Source organism: Camelus ferus, chromosome 19 (genome assembly GCF_009834535.1).
Source record: "Camelus ferus isolate YT-003-E chromosome 19, BCGSAC_Cfer_1.0, whole genome shotgun sequence".
NCBI classification, from domain to species: domain Eukaryota; kingdom Metazoa; phylum Chordata; class Mammalia; order Artiodactyla; family Camelidae; genus Camelus; species Camelus ferus.
Genome location: NC_045714.1, coordinates 12,409,053 through 12,431,459, shown reverse-complemented (window position 1 = coordinate 12,431,459; position 22,407 = coordinate 12,409,053). Strand labels below are relative to the sequence as shown.

The window sequence follows — 22,407 nt, the reverse complement described above, 5'->3', positions numbered from 1 at the left end:
TGGTGTTTGCCCAAACCCACACAGCCGTGATGGAAGGGCTGGGATTCGAAGCTGCCAGTCTAGGTTTCCCCAAAGCCCTTGGTTGGCTGACAGTCTCTGGATATTTTCACTAACTGCACTGTTTCAGGTCGGGGGACCTCTGCATCCTCTCCCACCACCCCGATTCAAAATAAGTATTTTGCACCAGAGGCATAGGGCGTTGGCTGGAGGCCTGATGTCCCGGATGGAAGCCACACCAGTATCAGAAAACGCCCAGCAGAGACCAAGGCACCTCCCAGCATCTGCCTCCCCGCCACCCAGGCCGGGGGTTCTGGGGGACCATCCACCGCCTGACTTCCACATGCCTCCTCCACGCGGTGTGACACTGGGCAAGCTCCCTAACTTCTCATCAAGCTGTGGTTTTCTCATCTGTAAAACGGAGGTGATGACCACACCCCTCTACCCATTCCTGAAAAGACTCCATTAAATGACGGAAACTGAGCAGCACTAATGAAGCCTGGGGTCCGCACTTAGAAGCAAAAGCTGTCACCTGATCACGCTGTAGTGCATAGAGATGTCTAATTAAAACGCTGGACACCTAAAGCTTATACAATAAAAAAAAAAAAAAAGAGAGAGCGAGCTGTCGGGTGTCTTCACCACGGACTCCCCCTAAATGGTGTGAGCACAACTGGACAGAAGGAAGACAGTAATTTCTAGAAAGCGCCTACTGTGTGAGGGGCGGGAGCTGTGGGTCTGAACACTCCGCAGATGCACCTACACACGCACTAAAGGTGAACTGGGCTCCTGAACATAAAGGCGGCGAGCTCATCACAGGACGCTGCTCCCCCAAAGCTGACTCCAACTTCACGAGAAGCCCCAGCGCCAGCGCAGTTGGGGAGACTGGGACCACTTCATCCAGAAAAGCCCTAGGCACACCCAAAGGATAAAACAGTGAAGGTCTGGGAATTAAAAAAATAAATAAAACACCAACCGCACCTCAGGATACGGCGAATGGCACGTTGCCATGGCAACGCGGCTGAATTATTCAGCAAGTGATGGCAGAAGAATCTCCGAAAGAAAGCCAAACAAAGACAAAGGATCCAATTAAACCACTTCTGCAGCGGAAACAAGCTGGGCGGGCCGGGAAGGCTCTGTCTGCCCTTGTAGGATGTGGCTTCTCAGCCAGGGCCCTCTCTGTGTCTATCTAATTCTGGGGTTGCTTTTCCATTTTTAAACACGGTGACAATTGTCCAAGGAGCTACTACATTCTAGTCCAAGGGTTAAAATTAGTTACAGATTCAGGGAGTAATGGAGGAAACCCAAAACATGGGCTCGTGCTTTGGGTATCTCTTAATTAAGGGACTTTGTGGTCCTTAGGCATGGTTTCGTGACACCCCACCTTTTCCCGCCCCCCGTCTGCACAGGGAGGCACGGATGGGGTCCCCAGACTTCTCTTACGCCAAGCATCATTGTGATAATTCTGTTATTTTTGAATCACATAAACTACAATGTTTACTACATTTTACTCAAATTAATTCACTTACTATTCTATTTTGAAAGAAAACCTAGTTTATCAAACAGAAAACCTCTGTCGATTGGCAGTCAGAAGACAATTGCAAAAATAATACATGTGAAAATGATTTTTTTGACTTCCAGGTGGGGAAGGGTTTTTTAAAATAGGGCACAAATAGTATGAACCATAAAGTACATCAGAGGCCAGGAAACGGTCCCGGGGGCCGTTGCTTATGTCTGCGCATAAGCTTTCACTGGTGCACAGCCGTGCTCACTCGCACGTGCAGGCCACGGCTGGGCTGGTGCTACAGCGGGGTGTGTGGTCACAGCAGACATGGGGTCCATGAGCCAGAAATGCCCCGTATCTGGCCCCTCACAGAACAGGTCTGCTCTCTCCTGAAGTATATGATTGGTGATCTGATGACCTTAAAATGAAAAACTTCCACACATCAAAGGAAAAGCATGAACAAAATGCCCACGCCAGCCCCAAAGACGGAGAAGAGGTGTAACTCAGACCTGGGAAGAACGGGAAGCTGTCATTTCCAGAGGAAACTCTGAAAATCATTAAGATAAAGAAACCTGCAGGTAAAGTACATGAAAGGAAGTGAAGAAACCAAAAAGCAAATTAACCCTGAAAAAAAAGTTCAATGTCACTAGAAGCAAGAGGCTTGTAGAAAACCAATTCTCCTGCAGCAATGCAGCCCACCGACGAGACGAAGCCGGGGTCACCAAGCCTGACCAGCCCACACATCCCCGGGGCCACGAGGACCGGCTCAGGGACACGCACACGATCCAAACTTGACCGACAGCCCCTCCCACCCCCACCCCCAGCCCCCTGGTCAAGAGGACTGGTTCAGGAATGGGTGCCTGACCCCAGGCAAATGAGCCAGACTCAATTCTGAAGATTTTTCCTGAGTTAGAGGAAGGAGATCTTGTCTTTCTGCTGCACCTGTGCAGATACAATCCTAGAGCTCCCCGTGGCCAGAATGTGGAGCCAGATGGCCAGAGAATGAATCCACACAGAGCGAAGCAGAGTCCAGGAACAGAAATACGGCAATTCATGTCAATGCCAAGTGAGCGCCTGGATCAAGCCATGCCTGCAGCACACTCAGATGCTGTGAGCCCCATGGTCTTGTTCACTGTTACCCCACTACCCTGCATAGTGCCTGGTGTATCATCGGTATTCAGCAGATGGCCTGTCCACCAATGAAAAGAACAGAGAAGTCTGCAAAGAGATGTATGCAACAAAGAGGATCCAGACAGACCATCCCATCACGACTCCAGCAGGCAGGCAGGAGGCTTTATTAATGATGCCCCCTCTCCCTATGGCTTTTCCTTAGACAGACCACCAGTGGACAGATTGGTCTTTTTATTTTTCAATAAAGGAGAAGAGCTGTTCTTCCTAACTAGAGCATCAGACCCACGATTCAACAGCTTCTGTGGGTAGCATGAAGCGACTTAAAAGGAAAATGAACCTCATCAGGCCCCCAGGGGTCTGCAGCCCTAGAAGTTTCGTCCAGGTACCCTCCACAGTGACTGTGGTTTGGGCAGCACTGATTCTCCCGCTCTTCACTTTAAAGGCTGGAATGGGAGGCCCAGAAAGAGGCAGGGTCCTGCCTGTGCTCAGTCAGTGCTGGGTCTGCACTGCAGGGGCCCTGCCTGTCTGGCCAGGAGCCAGTGGCAGCAGCCTGTGGTCCAGGGCAGAGCTGGGGGCCCACAGGCGGAAGCTGTCAGGGCCACATAGAAGCAACAGCCATCAAAGTCATCGCGTGGTGGTAGCACCAAGTCCCCCACCTCACCCTAGGATGTTGAGACCCTCCCCACGCCCTCCCCTGGCCCATGGCAGGCCATTCCTCCCACCGCACCACCATCTCCCTGAGGGATCCAAATGCCGCCCTGCCCAGTGCAGGCGAAGTCTGGGCACGTGGCTCTGGGCGGACAGCCTGCAGCCCACCAAGAAGACCCCAGCCGCAGCGGGCCGGGGGCCGATGCTGGGTGTGACCCACCCCACACAGCTGTGAACTCGGCTGTCGCAGAGCCCTCGGGTGCCTCCAGCACACCTTGGTGACTGCAGCTTCCCCAAAAGGAGCTTGGAGGTGCCGGGAGGAAGGGTCTCACGGTCACGTACTGCGGGGCAGACACTCCTTCCCTCCTGCAGAGCCACGCAGGCCATGCTCGAGTCTCTGACAAGTCCAGCCACAAAGAAACCCTTTGTGTAACGGCTTCCCAAACTTCCTTGACCATGGAGAGCCTGCCATCTCTTTAGGAAATGCCCAACCACCCCGAGTCATTCCAGCCCCAAACATCAGGGGCGCCAAGCTCAGGAGATCCTGCTTCAGGTCCCCGCGCCTCCAGGTGCAGACCAACGGCACTGGCAGCCCTTGGGGGCCTGACCAAACCACAGACCCTGCCTGGCGGCTGTAATCAGTGCTTCCCCACGGGGGGGACAGGCCCCTGGGGAGACCTGGCGACGTCTGGGGACAGCACCGATTGTCATGGGGAAGGAACGCGCGAGGCCAGGGAGGCTGCCAAGGCCCTTCGAGGCCCCCACTCGGGCCCTGAGAGCTGACAGAGGCCAGGCTGGGATGCCCCGCTCCGGGAAGGCGGGACGGCAGAGGGGTTCAGGCTGCAGGGCCGGGGTGGCCTCCACCCGTGCCCCGGCGCTGCCACTTACTTGGATAGCTTCATTTCAATCTGCTGCCGGATCTCCTGCCTCTCTTCATCAGTCCTCCGGGGGAAGATGTTCCGGTCTTCCAGCTCCTGCTTGCTGGGCCGGTTCCTTAGCTTCACTGCCAAGAGCTCCTTCTTGCACTTCCTCGGCAGGGTTCCTAAGAGAGCAGTTGCAGGGAGGCCGAGAGAAGGGGTGACAAGAAAACAGGTGTCAGGGAGGTGCTGGCCATCAGCGTAGCCGCCCCCTGCTGCAGGGAAGAATCTGACTGGAGTTAACGGGCCGTTTGGCGGCTGCGGTGCCCTCCTGCCAACAGTGGGCGACGCATCTCCCTTCACTAAGGCCTCCCACCTATAGCCGCGTGCTTCACGGGCGGGGATCGATCATGCATGTGGGGTCTCCAGGGACAGTCCTGGTCAACACCTGTTGCCCCAGGGTGATTATAAACAGCACCACTTTTTCTTTCAAAAGTGTCTGAGTTCGGATCATAAACTACAGGTCCTTTATCAGGGTGGCCCTTGCCCCGCCCAGCCCCGTGCAGCCCCCCTCTCAGGTTCCCGCTGCCCCCTGGCCATGTGGGTCCACTGTCATTCCCGGAACATCCCAACTCAGGGTCTTTGCGCTATGTGTTTCCAGTGCCCACCACCCTGCTCTGCGTGGACCGTCTGGGGCTGGCCGCCTCCCAAACTGTGCCCCTGGCCTTGAAGCCTGTGGGTCCTCCCACCACCAGCACCACCCTATGAGTTCCTCCCTCATCTGAGCTCTTTCTTGCCCGTTAGTTTATCACCTGTCTCCCGCACCAGCCTTTAAGTTCAACGACAGTCTGTTCTCCTGGGTCCTGGCACTGTGTTGACATTGCAGGTTATCAACAAATACTGCTGAGTGAGGGGCTGGGGGTGCTGATTCAGGGTCTAGGAGGTGGATATTAACCTTTATTTCTACACAAGTCCAGAAGCAGCTGAGTGACAGCAGGGCACGAGTAAGATCTTAAGGAACAAGGCTTAAATTTACTCAAGAGCAGAAATGGGGGTTGGCGGCATTCACAGGCAGGGATGGGTCACTCCTCAGCATGCCAGGAAGTGGCACTGAGCTTTTCTGTGTGACAGAGGCCCCTCTGGGCCCCTCCAAGTGCAGGTGCCGGCCACTGGGAAGAAACTCCGAAGCATAACTCAGACTGCAGTTTTGCCGTGTGCGGTTTTGTGGTTGTACTGGGGGTGGGTTTAAATCCTGGGGACTTGCACTGTCATCCAACAAAGGCACCACTACAGGCGGAGGCAGCTTTATTCCCTAAGACAAATGGCTCCTCAAAGAAAGTCAGCTCTTAGGGGGACCTGTGGGAATAGCAAGCATGCAGGAAGCCCAGTAAGTGACAGCTCAACAGAAGTTTGGGATAAAGACACAAAAACGTTGGACTCCACTGAGGCTTGAATTTCTAATATGAACCTGTTTGCTATATGTTTTATAGAAAAAGAAAAATAATGACCCCCCAAACCATTTCGGCAATGGCTTCAGCCTGGTTTTTTTTTTAACAGCTTTACAGATGACTAGAGTCCTACATTTACAGAATCATCAGGAGACTGAAGCAGTTACATGCATTTTTGCATTTTTGCGTTGGTCCTGACTGCATGTCTTGGGGGAAATTGAAAGCCAGCCTGGCTTGTATGAATTGAGGGAGCCTCAAAGGTCTTGGGACAAACCCTTCGTGAATGTCAGGGGTCTGATTCGTGGCAAGAAGGGATTGTCATTTTCAGACAACCATAATATGCTTGACCATAAAACAGCACTGGTGTGGTTTAATCTTTTTAGCTCTTGATCAAGGACATCTTTAAGCCTATGGCGAACATCTCAGGCTTGTCATTACAAACTTCAATTGTATTTGTTCTTAGCTGAGAAAAGGATCTCTCTCCTCAGAGATTTCGCGATGTCATGAGAATTCACTCCGCACGAAATCTCTGCGCCACAAGCAAGTTACACTCCTCTGCTTACTCATCCAGCCTCTACGGGCACAGCACGCGTGCACAGTAGGGCCACAGCGAAAGCTTCTGGGAGGATGGTCTTCCCCCAGGTCTCAGGAGGTGTCCAGGTTTTGCTAGTTAAAAGGCAAAAAAGGACTGTACAGCACAGGAACTATGTTCAGTTTCTTGTAATGAGCTGAAACGGAAAAGAATCTGAATCTATATCTACACGTAGGTGCATGTGTAACTGAGTGCTTTGCTGCACACCTGAAACTAACACTGTGCACTGACTAAACTCCAATAAAGAATAAGAACTGAAATAAATAAATAAATGAATGAATGAATGAATGAATGACATGGGGCTTCTTTTTGACGTGATGAAGCCATTCTAAAACTGACTGTGAACCCAACAACACGTAACAAAGGTCACACCACGATCAAGCTGGGTTCATCTCAGGGACCCGAGGACGGTTCAATATACACAAATCAATCAACGCGGTACATCGCAGCAACAAGAGAAAGGACAAAAAGCACATGATCATCTCAACAGATGCAGAGAAAGCATCTGATACAATTCAACACCCATTTATGATAAAAATCCTCACCAAAGTGGGTACAGAGGGAACATATCTCAACATAATAAAAGCTATTTATGACAAGCCTGCAGCCAGCACAGTGCTCAGCAGTGAAAAGCTGAACGCCTTCCCGCTAAAACCCCTCTTACCCGCTCCTGTTCTCCACCCAGTGGAGAAGGGCTGCTCGTGCGGGGTCTCAGGCCTCGGACCCCTCTCTTCCTTGTGGAAGGCTCCCCTCTCTCCCTGCGCACCACAGCGCCATCCTCCCACCTCCACGGCCACGTCTCGGTCTCCTCTGCTGCTTCCTCACTTCCCTTCTAGACGTGGGTGTGCCCAGGACTCAATCCTCAAACCCCTCTGCCCACATCTGCTTCCCACACAGCCTCCTCTGGCCACGGCACTAACGGCCAATGCTAATGGCTCAGGGTCTCTGTCTCCTGCCGCGCCCTCTCTCCCGAATCCACACTGCATTTCCAGCGTCCTTCAGTTTGTCTCCACCCAGATCCCAATCAGACATCTCAAACTCAGCACATCCTCCGCTGAGCTGTTTTCCCACTGAAGCACCAACAGGTTATTTTTTTCCCCGGACCTGACCCCAACATCCACACTCTTAGCCGTGACATTCAGGGATCCGCTCAGTTCAGTAAGGCACCATCTGTAGGGCACCTGTTGCACACCTGGCCCCCAAGAGCAGAAAGGAGGACCACATGGGGCACGCTCCGCTGAGCTTGCTCAGGTGAGGGAGACCTGAAACCAAGCGCCTGCAACAATCTGAGGCACACCGTGTGTTGCTGTTTGTGCATCCTCGCAGCGCAGCCTACTGACCTGACTGTGTGGCTCTTCCCCCAACCACAGCCATCACCCGAGCTTGAGACACCTTTCCTCAGCGGAGAACAACCACCTGGTGCGCTCATCCATGGAGGGGGCTCTGCCTCATTCATTTCTTTCCTGACACAAACTCAGAAAACACCTGTTGAATTACATGGGGCAGGGAAGAGGAGATAAGCCACATAAGGAAGGGGCTTGAGGTCAAGGTCAAAGAAGGATTTCTGAAGGAAGCAGCATCTGAGCTGGAACCTAAAAGCAGGAGTCCCTCCCGGGGACACGTCAGATCAGAGCCCAGCTTGCTCCGCTGAAGGGCTGTGCTGTGAAAACTCGTCTTAGGCTCCACAGTAAAAGTGATGACTCCAACTTCTACTTCTGAGCAAGATGGAGTAATACGGATGGAGCTTCCTACCCACAAATCCAACAAACAAACGCAAAATCAAAATATATGAAACAACGGTTTTGATGACACTGGACAGGACAGAGAGCCTTGAGATGGGAATCAAATGAAGCTGAGCCCTGTGACTGCCCAGCTTCCTGCCCCTGGAGATGGACTAGGGAGAGGCACCAGCAAGAGCCTGGAAAACTCCCTGAGTGAAGAAGATGAAGCCTAGAGGCCAAGGAGACCAAAGCAGCGAGAGTCTGCAGGACGGGAGTGGCGTGGAGAGAGCCGCAGAACCAGACAGAGGATTTCAGCCTGATAGTGTCAATGATCACACCAAGTGAGAACCGCCTGAATGCCTCAACTAAAGGCAGAAATTCTCAGCATGGACAAAAAGGCAAGATCAAACCACATGCTGCCTACAAAACATGCACTTTAAATAAAAAGATGCAAACAGATCAAAGGGACAAAGGGGAAAAGAGGGCCCGCTCCAAGACTCATCAAGAGGAAGCTGAAGTGGTAGGTTAACATCAGACAAGGCAGAGTCCAGGGCAGAAAGGTGTCTCCGGGAAAAGGAGGCTCAGCCCTGGCAATAAAAGGACGACTTCATCAGGAAGACGGACAAAGTCTAAGCATTTATGAACCTATAAGAAGTTCAAACACAGGGAGCAAAAACTAATGGAACTGAGAGAAGAGACAGATAAATCCACACCTACAGACGGAAATTTCTGAGCTCTAAGTAACAGACAGAACAAAGCAGACAGAAAATGTGTAAGGACACGGGGGATCTGACTAACGCTATCAAGCAATTTGATCTGATGAACATTTACAAACACTCTACCCCACAACAGAAGAATACACTCTCTTCCCAAGTGCACATGCAACCTTTACCAAGGAAGACTGCACTCTGGGCTACAAACAAGTCTCGACAAATTAGAAAGTACTCAAGTCATACACAGGAGGCTCTCTGAACCAGAGTGGAATTAAATTGGAAATCAATAACCAGAAGATCTCTAGAAAAATACCCAAATCTTTGAAAACTAAATTTTAAAATTCTGACTAACCCACAGTCCAAAGAAATCAAACAGGAAATTAGAAAATATTTGGAAGTGAAAAAATAAAACCATAACATATCAAAATGGTGTTTGGGGGGAAGTTTACGGCCATACACGCCTATATTATGGCAGAGAGAGAAAGGCTCAAATCAGTGACCTCAGATTAAAAAACTAGAAAAAGAGCAAATTAAAACCAAGGAAGTGTAAGGAAGGAAATAATATAGATCAGAGTGGAAACCGATGAAACAGGAAATAGAAAAACAGGAAAGCTGATTCTTCGAGCAGGAGCAACCACACTGATAGGACTCTAGGCAGGCTCTGCGGGGAAGTGGGGAGACGGGGGCTGGGGCGGGGGAGGGAGGGAAACACAAGTCACCAGCGTCAGGGATCGGGAGGTACCGCCGTCTGATTCTACACCAACGAACAGGACTCATTTAAGAAGATAGAACCAGAGTAGACCTATATCTACTAAAGAAATAAAATTTCTAATTAAAAACCTTCCCCTGTTAAAAAAAAAAAAAACGAACCAAAAAACCCATGCAGGCCCTGACGGATGCACTGATGAATTCTATGAAACATGGAAGAAGTAAATAATTCCAACTCTATGCAAATTATTTCAGAAAATTGAAGAAGGGAAGACTTTAAAACTCATACAATGAGGCTAAAATTTCCTGTGATGTCAAAACCAGAAAAGACACCGACTTAAAAAACACTGAAGACTAGTAACCCTCAGGCAGGCTGCTGTAAAACCCTGAACAAAATGGCAGCAAGTCAGGTCCCGCCGTTCATGAAAACGGAGATGATACATCATGACCCACCAGGAGCCAAGGCGGTTCACCATCTGAGAAGCCGTCAACGTGATTCGCCAAATCAACAAACTTAAAAAGAGAAAAAGCATCCCGTGAGACTACCGTCCAGTTTACGGACAGCAGACGGGGACCACCAGGCTCTGCCTGTTGCCTGTCGGTAAGTTAATGAGAAGGAAGGAGAAGCTCATGGAGGTGGAAGCTGCCTCTGGTACCAGCTGAGAGCAGGGCTCAGCCTGCTGGCTCCCAACTCAGAGAAGCATGATCTCTCACTCAGTTGCAAGACTGAGGCACACCCACCACCACCAACGAAAGCCCCAGGGCAGCGGTAAGAGGAAAGGATGCCTTCCCCCGCCCACGTCTACCTCAAGAGGAAACCGCGGAGGATGTTCTGCTTTGCAGAATTTACTTCCAGACCTACTTTTCTGCCATTAACAACTGACACTCCCACTTAACTCTTCTCTTTCAGAAAAGTGGGGTCACTCCACACCCAGCACGGCAATAGGCTGGCTCACTCACATACCTGCTTCTAGAGCAGGATGAACTGCACAGCTTTTCCCTTTATTGGCAGCAAATAATCCCCAAGCGAGGATGTCACATAATCTCACCACCTGTGGACTCAGTTCCCCGTGAACGGACATCTGGGTTAGTGCTCATTCTTACTCTTTTAAAACCAAAGCTTCAGGGACCGCCCTTGTTCCTGTGTTTCCCTGCACATGAATGAACATTCCCATCAGCCGGATCCCTGGAAAGGGGAGCACCCCTGAGCCGAAGCTGCCGTGTATTCTCGGTTCAGACCGATGCTCCTTTCCCACCCTGGATCACCGCCTCGCTCTGGCTTCCAGAACCACAGTCTCGGCTACCCTTCGGGAAGACAGAGGAACCGTAAATGGGGTCGTGTATAAATAAGAACAGAAGGCTGAGAGGCTCAGAGTTAAAAATAAACTCAGCACGAGATCTTTTTTCTCAATTAGTCACACTTTGGAATTTATCCTAAGGACATAATTACGGAGATGCACACAGTCTTAGCTGCGAGGACGCATATCCCTGTGCCGCTCGCTAATGCAGCCACTTCCCCACCAGACTGCACGTCCACACTAGCGATCTCGGGACCCTGGGGGGCTCGGGCCGCACGAGGCTTTGGCTTTGAGTGGAAGGGGGAAGAAGGCCTGGGCGTCCCTGCCTGGCTGCAGGAGCCCTGTCTGAGAAGTCCCCGCGCTCGCCTTGGCACGGCAGGGATGCTGTGGGGCAGTCTTCGACTGGCTGTGGATTTTTCATTTCACATGTTATACTTTTCAATTCTAGAATCTGCATTTGGTTCTCTTTTATAGTTTCTGTTTCTCTGCTAAGATTCTCCATCTGTTCATTCATCCTGTTCTTTTAGACCCTGAAACTATTCACAATGACGGCAGGCCTATTTTAGTTCTGAACGTGGTCCTTTCCTCCGCGACATGCTCCTCACTCCTAAGGTCTGGCCTTTCTGGCGTTTCCAGAGACCATCCGCGGTATGCACTGAGGTCTGCCCGTGGTCTGGGCTGGATCCCAGCACGCCTGGCCTCCAGCATCGCAGCGGCACGTCATCTCTCATGCCTACGGGTGATCTCTGCCAAGCCTGGAGGAACTCTGCCTGCTTGGGCACATCTGGCCCTCGGCCAACTGAAGCTCCCCCTGAACTTCTGGGCCTCCTTCAAACAGCCCCCGTTTCCAGGACCCTGTCCGACAAACACCAGCCACCACAGCACTGCGACCTCAGCCTCCCAGTCTCGATGTGACCCCTACTCTGCTTGGCGGTCCCTCCCAGCACACCCTGCACACCTCCCCACCCTCGGAAGGATGCTCCAAGCAGAGAGCCAGACAATCAGTTGTGGGGCTCACTCTGCGTGTCCCCCGTCTTCCAAGGACGATGGTCCACATTGCTTGCTGTTCATCACCCCCAAACAGTGGTCCCCTACACTGCCCAGTTTCACTGCCCAGTGGCAGCTACCACTGGTCTATCGAGGCCAGAAGCAGCAGTGGCTGATCCCGTCTGAAAACAACAGTGATGCTGTTATCAACGTCGCCACGGACTGAGTCCTGGGGGCAAGAGCTCTCTCCTGCCCATCTCTCTCCCCACCCACCTGGCAAACTCTTATTTATTCTTCAAAACCCTATTAAAACTTCCTCTGTCCTCCTAATGTTCGCCCACCACTTAACCTGCTCCTGGCCCAGGCGTCTGCCCTTTTGCTGCAGGCTGTGCCAAGCTGCGTTACTCTCGCCTGCTTGTACGTTTGTAAGACTGAGAGCTCCCCCAAAGAAGGAAGGGGGTCTTTTCCAAAAATTCCTATGCTTACCAAGTTCTAATGATAAAAGTAAGACATGCTTCATTAAACTCAAAGTAAGCAGAAGAAATGGTAAGAATTAGAGCAGAAATAATCAGGGAAATTAAAAACAGGAAATCAATAGAGAAAAATCAACAAAACCAAAAGCTCATTCTTTGAAAAGATCAATAAAATCAGGAAGCATCTAGCCAGACTGAGAGAAAAAGATAAAGGACACGAACTACTGATGCCAGAAACAGAAGAGGGGACATTACCACAGACACTATGGGGGCCAAAGGGGATAGTAAAGGAAATACTGCGAACGGCGCTGTGCCCACAGCTGGGCGACCTGGATGACATGGGCCAGTTCCTTGACAAAACACCATCTGCCCAAACTCACACAAAACACAGACGATCGGAACAGGGACCTATTAAAGAAGCTGAATCAATCATTAATAATCTTCCAAAACGGGAAGCACCAGGCCCAGACAGGCTGACTGGAGAATTCTACCAAATTTTTAAGGAAGAAAGTGTATCAATTCTCCACAATCTCTTTCAGAGGATATAAGCAGAGGGAGTACTTGCAACGTTCCCTAAGGCCAGCATCACCCTCACACCAGAACCAAAGACATCACAAGAAAAGAAAGTCAAAGATCAGTGTCTCTCACGAACACAGATGCAAAAATCCTTAAAATATTAGTAAGTCGAATCCAAAAATGTATAAAGAATTACACACCACAACCACGTGGGATTTATACCAGGCGCGCAAGGCTGGGGCAGCACTGGAAAGTCAATTAATGTAATGAATCACATCAACAGGCTAAAAAGGAACAATCACATGATCATATCAACTCATGCAGAAAAAGCGTGTGACAAATCCAATACCCACTTGTGATGAAGGAAACTTCAAGAATGATGTCAGCATCGCGGTGGAGGAGACGCTCCCTTTGTCTCCATCAGTTTACAACCATAACTAAACACAGCTGCCTCTGCCCGCCGCAGCGGGACACCAGAGGATTCCACACATCTGCACCCCTAAGGTGGGTGGACTGGGACACACAGAGGCGGCAGAACCTGGGGAGCAGCAGCAGTGGTGCCGTGACCCTGGGACCCCAGCCCCGGCACCTGAGCCTGCAGCTCGAACACCCAGCAGCATCAGAGGAGGCTGACCGCATGGCTCTAGCCTCCGGCAGGACCCTCGGCCACAGGGAGAGAGGCGGCAGTGGAGGCAGGGTCACGACCGCACCCCTCCAGTCACAGAGGCGCCCACAAGTCTGGCGTCCTGCCCTCCGCCTGCAGCGGCAGTGCCCGTAAACGCAAAACTCCAGACACGGCAGAGACACCCATGACCCCGGCACCCCTTGCCTCAGCAGAGCCTGTGGCTCACTCAGGAGACCCTTGACACAGTGGAGTTGCCCACCACCATCACCCCAAGGTCCCAGGCAGTGATGCCCCAAGACCAGCGACAACAAGACACCAACGACCCCAGAGCCACCAGCAGGGAGGCCGGGAAGCTCCGAGACTCTCGGTGCTGAGCTCAGAGGCTGCGCGGGCAAGAGAAGCCAAAACGTGTGCTGTGGCACCACCTACTGGAAAAGGGGAGAAAGGCCTCTCATTTCTAACCTGTTGAACTGTTAGAATCAAGTAAAAGAAAGTAAGAAAACCTTACCTATGACTGGATAAAGCAGCTGAGGTGCACATACACAGCGGAATGCTACTCAGACACAGAAAGAACAAAATAATGCGATTTGCCTCAACACGGATGGACCTGGAGTGCATCATTCTAAATGAAGTCAGCCAGAAGGAGAAAGAAAAATGCCATATGACATCACTCACACGTGGAATCTTGAAAGAAAAAAAAAAAAGGACACAAGTGAACTTATCTATAAAACAGAAACAGACTCACAGACACAGAACAAACTTATGGTTACCAGGGGGTAAAGGGTTGAGAAGGGGGAAACTAGGAATTCGAAAAGTGCACCTCTTGGGGAGGGATGGAAATGTTGGCTATCTTGATTGTGACGGTGGTTCCATGGGTGTATACATCTGTCAAAACTCAACAAATTGTACATCTGAAATATGTGTAGCTCACTGTACAGGAACCATGCCACAATAAAGTTGCTAAAAGTTAATTTTCTAAAAAAGAAAGCCGGGATTGAGCCAAGATGGCAGAGTAGAGAGACTCACAGCTCTCCCTCTCCCACAAGTACACCACGAATTGCATCTACAGACCCACTGAATCGCACAGGACATTGACTGAACGCTGGCAGAGTGGCTCTCATTTTGAAATACAGGAGTCTCACAAATTCCGATAAACAACAAGTTTCTACTGTAGAGCACAGGGAACTATACTCAACATCCTGTAGTAACTTATGTATGGTTAAAAAGAACATGAAAATGAGTATATGTCTGTTCCTGTAAGACCGAAGTGTTGTGCTGTACACCAGAAATTGACACAAGATTGTAAACTGACTATACGTCGATAAAAATGCTAAAAAATGAAAATAAAAAAGAAAGCTTTACCTAAAGAAGAAAGGCACTCACTATTTCAAGAGCACCTGCAGAAGAACAACTCATCACACCCCATGAAGAACCATGATAACACTGCGCCACAGAAAGAAAATGACAGTTCTCCAGAAACCGAACTCAGAGTCACGGAAAATTGTGATCTCACTGACAGGGAGTTTTAAACAGCTGTCACGAAGAAATGCGACCTACACAGAGGCTCGGAAAGGCAGTTCAATGAGCTCAGGAGTAACATTAAAGAAGAGAAGGGACACTTGACCAAACTGAAATTACGGAGCCGAAGAACTCGATAAACAAGATGAACAATGCAATAGAAAGCACTGGAAACAGAACCGACCACACGGAAGAGAGGACAAGTGCACCCGAAGATGGGACTCCAGGGATGATTCAGGTGGAAGAGGAGACAGAATCAGTATCTTTGAAGAATGAGGAAGTTCTACGAGAATTCTCCAACTCTTTTAGGAAGGGCAACATTAGGACAGCGAGTATCCCAGAAGGAGAAAAGAGGGAGAGGAGAGGAGAGAGTCCCTTAAAGAAGTAATAGCTGAGAACACCTCCAAACCTGGGGAAGGAACCAGATCTCTGAGTCCATGAAGCTAAGGGAACACTCAGTTACCTCGACACAAAAAGACCTGCTCCAAGAACTGTCAAAAGTCAATGACAGAGCAAGAACTTTAAAAGCAGCCAAGAGAGAAAGAATGAACCTACAAAGGAAGCCCCATGAAGCTCTCAGCAGATTTTATCTACAGGAAACAGTGGTGCTCACTACACTCTCCGTGGCACCGATTTCATGATGTATGTAAGTGAAGTGATTGTGCTGTGCACTAAGTTTACACAGTGTTGTGTCAATTATCTCTCAGCAAAAGTGGAAGAAAAAATAAAAGTAAGTAGGGAAAAAAAAAAGAAATGAGCTATCCAGCCATGAAATGATATGGAAGAAACATAAATGCATGTCACCAAGTGAAAGCAGCCAGTCTGAAGGCTACCTACTGTGTGAATCCAACTGTGGCGTTCTGGAGAAGGTAAAACAACGGAGATGATAAAAAAATCAGTGATTTCCAGGGACTGAAGGGGAAGAAGGGATGACTAGGCAGGCACAGAGGAGGGTTAGGGCAATGAAAATTCCCTGCATGTCATTACACACTTGCCCAAACCCACAGAACGCACAACACCAAGAATAAACGCTAGTGTAAATGACAGACTCTGGGTGGTAATGACGTGTCAGTCTTGGTTCATCAGTTGTAACAACCATCCCACCCTCGTGGGGGTGCTGAGTGGGAGGCGTGGGGCAGGGGAGTATGGAAAACTCTATTTCGTCTGAGTTTGCTGTGAAGCTAAAATTTTGCTCTAAAAAACAAAATCTTTTATAAACCTGCCTTTGGTGGACTTGAGAACGTCCCCAACGTCCTGCTCTTCCCTAGCGCTGACCACACATGCCCATCAAGGTGCCCGTGTGTGGGGGGATGTACGTGTTCAAGCACATCGGGGGATCGCATGGACACAGGGCAGGCGGTGGTGTCCAGCACCAGGCGTGAACACACAACCTGTAACACATCTTTGCACCTTGATCAAGACATCATATTTGCCCTGCATGGAAATTCAACTCTCAGATCCAAACAGAAACAAATACATTTTTCACTACAACTGAATCGAGCAGAACGGTCTTCTAGCTGATGCACAGGCAGGTCTGCCTTGGATGGGACCTCCACCACCTCCAGAAATCAAGCCCTCATGGAGATGCTACTACAGAATTCAGGTTGACAGGATGTTTGATAACAAACTTCCTGCGGTGTTTGCCTTGGACAAGACACCAGCTGCAAAGGCTCCGTCGACAGTGAGTTATGTGGATAAATAAATAAAACACCAGTGGAGGGTTTAAGATTAATCACTGAGGAGGCTGCCGCCTGGTGCTTCTCTGCTCCTGCACCCAGAGATCTACAAATAACGTCCCCATCACGACCGTGGGAGCGGGGTTTGAACTCAACAGATGCAAATAAAAACTAATCTCTGCTGCTGTCCTACCAGGGAAAGCCGAATACTTTTGTGGGCCTCTCCCACTGTGAGTAAGACTTTTCCCAAAACCAATATTGAAATTTTTCCTCCAAGCATTTTAACCCAGAGACCCGTAACTCTGTGGGAGTTACGGACACACACGAGAATCTGACAAGGTGAAGAACCCGCTTCCTCACTGGGGCTCAGGGACCCCAGACTGTCACTTGGCCTCACCTGCAGCTGTCAGGGCTCAGTTTTCGGATGTCGAGAATGCATTTCCACACCAGCCTGACTGCAGGCCAAGGACCCAGCGCTGCGCAGGAAGCTCTCAGGCTTGAACTTGCAAATGCAGCGCAGGCACATCACAGACAGCAGCTTCTGTAATGAGTTCCGCCCTCCCTGCTCCTGTCAGACCGTGGGCCCGGGGTTTCAGGAGGCAAGGTACAAGGGACTCAGGTTTGACCCATGCCCTGGGAGAGACCACAGAGGAGGAGACATGGCTGGCCCCCCACGGGAGGCTACGGACACCATCTCCTTTAATCCCCCGACACCTGGCCACTCACTGACGTCGACTGCGTACTCCGCACCCCGCGGACTGCAGGCACAGCAGAATTGTGTGGCAGAGCCCCTGACTGCAGGGCGTCTCAGCTGGTGGCCTCAGGGTCAAGTGGGGCCAGCGCCTCGGGGACAGAAGGCCATGGTGGGGAAGGATCACTTGTTGATGCCTGCCAGCTTCCAGGAGGAGGCTGCGTTCTAAATAAACAGAGGAACTGCGCACGCCTCCTGTGCCGTGGGCACGGACGTTTGCCCTGATCAGCGAGGAAGGAGGCGGAGGCAGGTGGGCACCTGTCAGGGGCTCACCAGTTCCTCCTACAGCAGGTCCCGCCGGGGGCAGGCGCCCTGGCCCTGCTGCTGAGGGCCTGGGGATGGGCTTGGGGACTGGGTGAAAGCCCTAGGGGTGACTCTGACTCAAGAAGAGGAACATGTTACACCACCAGGAGAGGCTGCGGTGGAGAGAGTGGTGACCCCCAAAGATCTGTGCGCCCGGGACCTGGAAATGAGACTGATCTGGGAAAAAAGATGCAACTTGCTTTTGCAGATGGAATTAAGGTAAGGATCTCAAAACGAGGCTCATCCAGGATTATCAGACGGGCCCCAAATCCAACGGCTAGTGTCCGTCTACAAAAAGAAGGCACAGGTGAGACGGTGATGTGAAGACGGTGGTAAAGACTGAAACGATGCAGCCACAAGGCGAGGATGCCGGGGGCCACCAGAAGCTGAAAGAGGCAGGAAGGACCCTCCCCTGGGCCAGAGGGAGCACAGTCCAGTGGGCAGCGGCCAGCACGCTGCTAAACGCCCTACGAGGCTCAGGGCAGCCCGACCACAGGGAACCATCCAGCCCCCACTGTCACCGGGGCCGAGGTCGAGGGACCCTGCTCCAGCCTGTGATCGCTGCCTACACCAGCCATTCTCAGAAGTGTCCCCTGTCACCTCGTCCTGCAGGATACTAATGGGTGTTTAAGGAAAGGAGTCCCAGGGCCAGATACGTTTGGGAAACACCACAGACTTCAGCCTCTTCTTAGATGTCCAGGGCCCTTTGGCCAATGACCGGTTCTGAGTTTCTTCCATGAAGACCCTGGTTCAACTAGCACTGTCAGCATCTTCCAACCACAAGGGATGCCGCGCCCCACGCACTGCAGCACGCTCCCCCACAAGTGCTTCACCAGACCGGGGCGCAGAAAGCCCGGAGGTCTACAAGGTCGCTGGAAGGGTGACGGCTGAGGCCAGCGTCTAAGCCCAGGCTCCTAGTCTGTCCACCTGGTCACAGGACCCACTGCCCGCACCTCCTTAGTACCAGCCCCTTCCCCACTTCCCACCAACACTGGACCCGGGCCCCAGTGCCTCCACCCAGAGCTCTGCCCGTGATGGTCACCACAAATGCTCCCAGGAAGAACAACAACCCTCCCCCACAGGCCTTACAGCCACGTCCACCCTTGACCTTTCTGCAAGAGGCGGGGCTCAGCACAGCCTCCCGGGCCTGAGGCCCCTTTGACCTTCATCACAAGGGGTCCATGATGCTCTGTCTCCCTGAGCTCCCATGTCCTCAAGGGTGGGACAGAGCAATCACTCTGACCTGGAGAACACGTTGTGAGCGCAGATACTGGGCTGGACCTCCAAGGGCCTCATGAGCAGCAGACACTTTCAGGTTTACGGGGTCTCCGAGTGGCGCTGGAACAACTCTCTCCCCCTCACGTCCCCTCTCACCCCTCTCCTCCCATCTGGCTCTCCTGTTGGCACGCCCTGCTGCACTCCCCGCATTGGACACCTGCGTGCCCCGCACGCCAGCCCAGCTATGCCGTCCTAAGCAGTGATGCTCTCGGTCACCTGCTGGGCTGCTTTTGTTTTTTGGAATACATGTGAAAATTAATATACAATTATCAAAATAAAACAAGGTCCCTTGGCCCCTCCTAATTGTGCCCTGAGCCCGTCCGCAAGCACCCCTGCTCACTACAGAGGAGGGGAGTCTCCCTCCATCGCCCCCCAGCGCAGGCCCCTCCATGCTGCCCCCTCCAGGCTAGCGGCAAAAGCGCCACCTCAAACTCAGCCTTGGTGCCCACACTCCGAGTCACCACCTCTGGCAGGAGAGTCCCACCCTGCGGGATCCACCCTCCACTCACCAGAGATGATGGAGTCGTTCAGTGCCTCTTCGTCCTGATACAAGAGCAGGTCGTCCTTGAGTTCAGAGTTCATGATCAAGTTCTCCTTGTTCTCCTCAGACTCTGCAGCCGTAGCCCGCTTGCCGTCCGAGACTCCGTCAAAGCTCCAAGCCTCCTCCCGCTCCTTGCCCCGCTCCACGCTGGACGTCCTGGACAGCCGGACGTCCACACGCTTCTTTGGGGACCCTTTACTGTCCCTTCCTTGGAAACTGAACCAGAAAGGTAGTTCGGGTTATTCGTTGTCCCCGTCACCTGGAAATGCTGCAAAGTCGACTTGGGGACTAATAATGGACGTGCGGAGACGGCCCTCAAGTACGTGTGGACAACACACAGAACAAGAATCACCAAGGCTCACGCGGCTTTGAGTCCAAGGCAATCGGCTGTTTAGAATGTGCTGTTCTGAAAGACACAGACGTGCATGTAGTAAAACCCACAAGACGTCGTGCGGCAAATGCCCAGATCAAGGATCTCTAAGAACTGAGAAGGGCATCTTATTTGTCTGCTATTTCTGCCGAGCCACATGTGCGTTCCATTATCCCTTTTGCCCTCCAACAACTCACTTGTCCTCACAGTCTATGAAGCACATGAGATCAAAATAAGAGTCAGTTAAAGAACAAGCTTACTGGGCTCTTGCCTGATGAAAACTCGAGACCATTAGGGTCCTGGGGCAACGTAACAGCTACTTCTTTCTCCCTCATGGTTTTCTCTTGTGATGCTCCCACTGGGCCCTGGATCCTCCGGGGGAAATGCAGAGGCTTTGGGGCTGGTTCCCATGGTGCACACCTCCCACCTGACCTGTCCCAGAATCTGGCAACAACCGAGACCAGCTGCAGGGCCCGGTGCAAAATGAACACGTGAGCATCTTGGCCAAAAATTGAGAATTTCCAGACAGCGACAGCAGAGCTTTGTGTCCAGCACTGGCCCCACCCCAGTAACTGCACAGGTTCCCCCTGTGAGGCTGGCCTGTGCAGGGACTCGGGCGCATGGGTCCCCCGGCCAGGGGAGGGACCTCACCTGTCCTGGCGGTGCTTGGTGGCCAGCGCCCTGTGCAGCTCCTCAATGACGCGGCTGGGGGGCAGCGGCCGGTGGACGGTGGTGAGATGTGGAGACCCCGTGGGCGTAGAAAGCTGTCCTCGGAGGGGAGGGTCAGCACTCTTCCCGCCACAGCCCTGGAAGAGCGCAGCTTGGCCTGGGGCATGAGAGGGACCAACAAGGATGTAAGTCTCTGGGAGCAGGGAAGTGGGGCTTTGCTGAAAGACAAGCCCGTGAGCAGAGAGGATGCTGGGCTCACTCATGCACCATCCAAATGCTGCAGCAGCCCCCCGCCGCCAAAGCCAGAGACAGGGTTTGCCCCTGACTAGTTCTGCTCCATCCTCGGAACCCGAGCCGAGCAGACTCAGTGCCTACAGGATCCCTGGCAGCTGAAGCCCTCCTCCCTGTTACTCTCCTACAAACTCGGCTTCCTGAACCACATCTCCTTTTGTGGAACCTGGAAGAACTCCCTGAGCTCTACAGCCATTGCTCAGGCTGGACCACCACCATGGCTCCTCTTTCCTTCCTCGCATCATCCATCCACGTCTGCCTCCAACCCTATACCTCACCCAGCGGGAGCTTTCTGGAAGGGAAACCTGATCACAGCTCTCACATTCTCCTTAGGACAAGATCTGGGCTGATGATGACTAGTCCCACGGCCCCGCAGGCTGCCCCTTAAACATATTTTGATATGTTTTAATACTTCAACATATTTTGATATGTTTCAAATGATGGCGACACATTTTTTTAAACAATGTAGACCAGCAAAGCAAGTGTGTAGCAGGATTTGGATACAGGTGATTCCCTGACACCTGGGGGAGGGGAGGGTAAGGAAGCTCGTGGGCTGGGGCTGCTGCGGCCACCTCACACGAGTGAGTGCCCAGTGGGGACAGTGTGCCCCAGTTAAGCCCCAGCAAGGGGTCTTTCTCCTCCTCTGCTGCCACCTAGTGTTCACATGCTGAAATAAACATTTCGCCCTAAAGATAATTAAGACAAAGTCACTGAAACGCATCTCAGCGTAAAAGATCCAGGCTTAAGTCCAAAGCTCGTAACTGTCCTCCTGTCCCCTCCCGCGCCTAATTCAGTCCCCAGACCTGTCAGTGACTTGTCAGAAAACCCCGCTTGATGATGTTCTGGAGCTCCTCCCCCGGGGAGCGGGTGAAAAGCCGAGGTGCTGTCCGAGGTGCTGACCACGGCCCCAGGACCCAAGATTAGGAAGTGGGGTTCATGCAGAGATCCATGCAGCCTGAGCTCCAGTCTTGCCCAAGGACAACAGGGACAGAAAACCTCTGCACTACTGACTCATTGAGGGTCTGGAAAAATTACACAGGACCCAAAATAAAGCAGGTGGATGGTGCCTTATCCAGTGGATTTCCAATTGTTTCAGGTTTCAATGGATGGAAAGGGGGATTATCACAAAGATAGTAACAAAATACAGGATAGTATTACTTTGCCTCAAAACTTTGACTCTAATCTGTGTGGCCATGTCACCCAAGGACTGAATACTCTGGCTCATTCCCAGAGATGGAGAAAAGAGGCAGAAAGCAGACAGAGGGGGTCAGGACATCTGACTCTTCCTTCGATCACAGTCACCTGCACTCGCTGAGCACCTGCTGGATGCAGGCCCTGTGGGATCTGGTGGTGAATGCAGAGTTCCCTCCAATGTAAAGTGGGCACATGCTCCCTCCCCAGGGGGGCTAGCCCACAGATTAGGAGCGGGCTGTGTGTCCTTAGTGCTCCCCTCTCTGACCACCACCCACAGTCTGGTGTGGACTCTCGGCTCTGCCTTGCTGGACAGAGCACTCACAGAGATGAGCAGACAGTGAGAGAGACAGAGAGGGAGGAAGAGGAAGTGAGTGGAGGGAAGAAAGTGGGGAGAATGAAAGGAGGGGGAATGGGGGAATGGGGGACAGACACTGACTTAAAGGCAAAAATAGAAGGACAGTTAGACACCTGAGTACCTAATACAGAAGGAGAGAACACCCCCGCCCTGGGGCTGGCTGCATCTCCTGCATTCAGGTTCTGGAAGACACCTTTGGAGACCACCCTACATTTGCTTGAGGAAGCCGTCTGCTCCTGACAGCCA

The 22,407-nt window shown here is 51.8% G+C and overlaps 1 protein-coding gene across 6 annotated transcripts in view; it reads right to left on the bottom strand.

The window, feature by feature from the left end:
• PHACTR3 (phosphatase and actin regulator 3) overlaps positions 1-22,407 on the bottom strand; it is a 179,358-nt gene that overhangs the window by 27,249 nt on the left and 129,702 nt on the right. For all 6 annotated transcript variants that reach the window (XM_032461466.1, XM_032461467.1, XM_032461469.1 and 3 more), the window contains exons 6-8: positions 20,304-20,478; positions 19,251-19,498; positions 4,166-4,319 (exon numbers count right to left, since the gene is read on the bottom strand). In XM_032461466.1, coding sequence (XP_032317357.1) covers positions 4,166-4,319; positions 19,251-19,498; positions 20,304-20,478 — 577 coding nt within the window. The remainder of the gene's footprint in view (positions 1-4,165; positions 4,320-19,250; positions 19,499-20,303; positions 20,479-22,407) is intronic.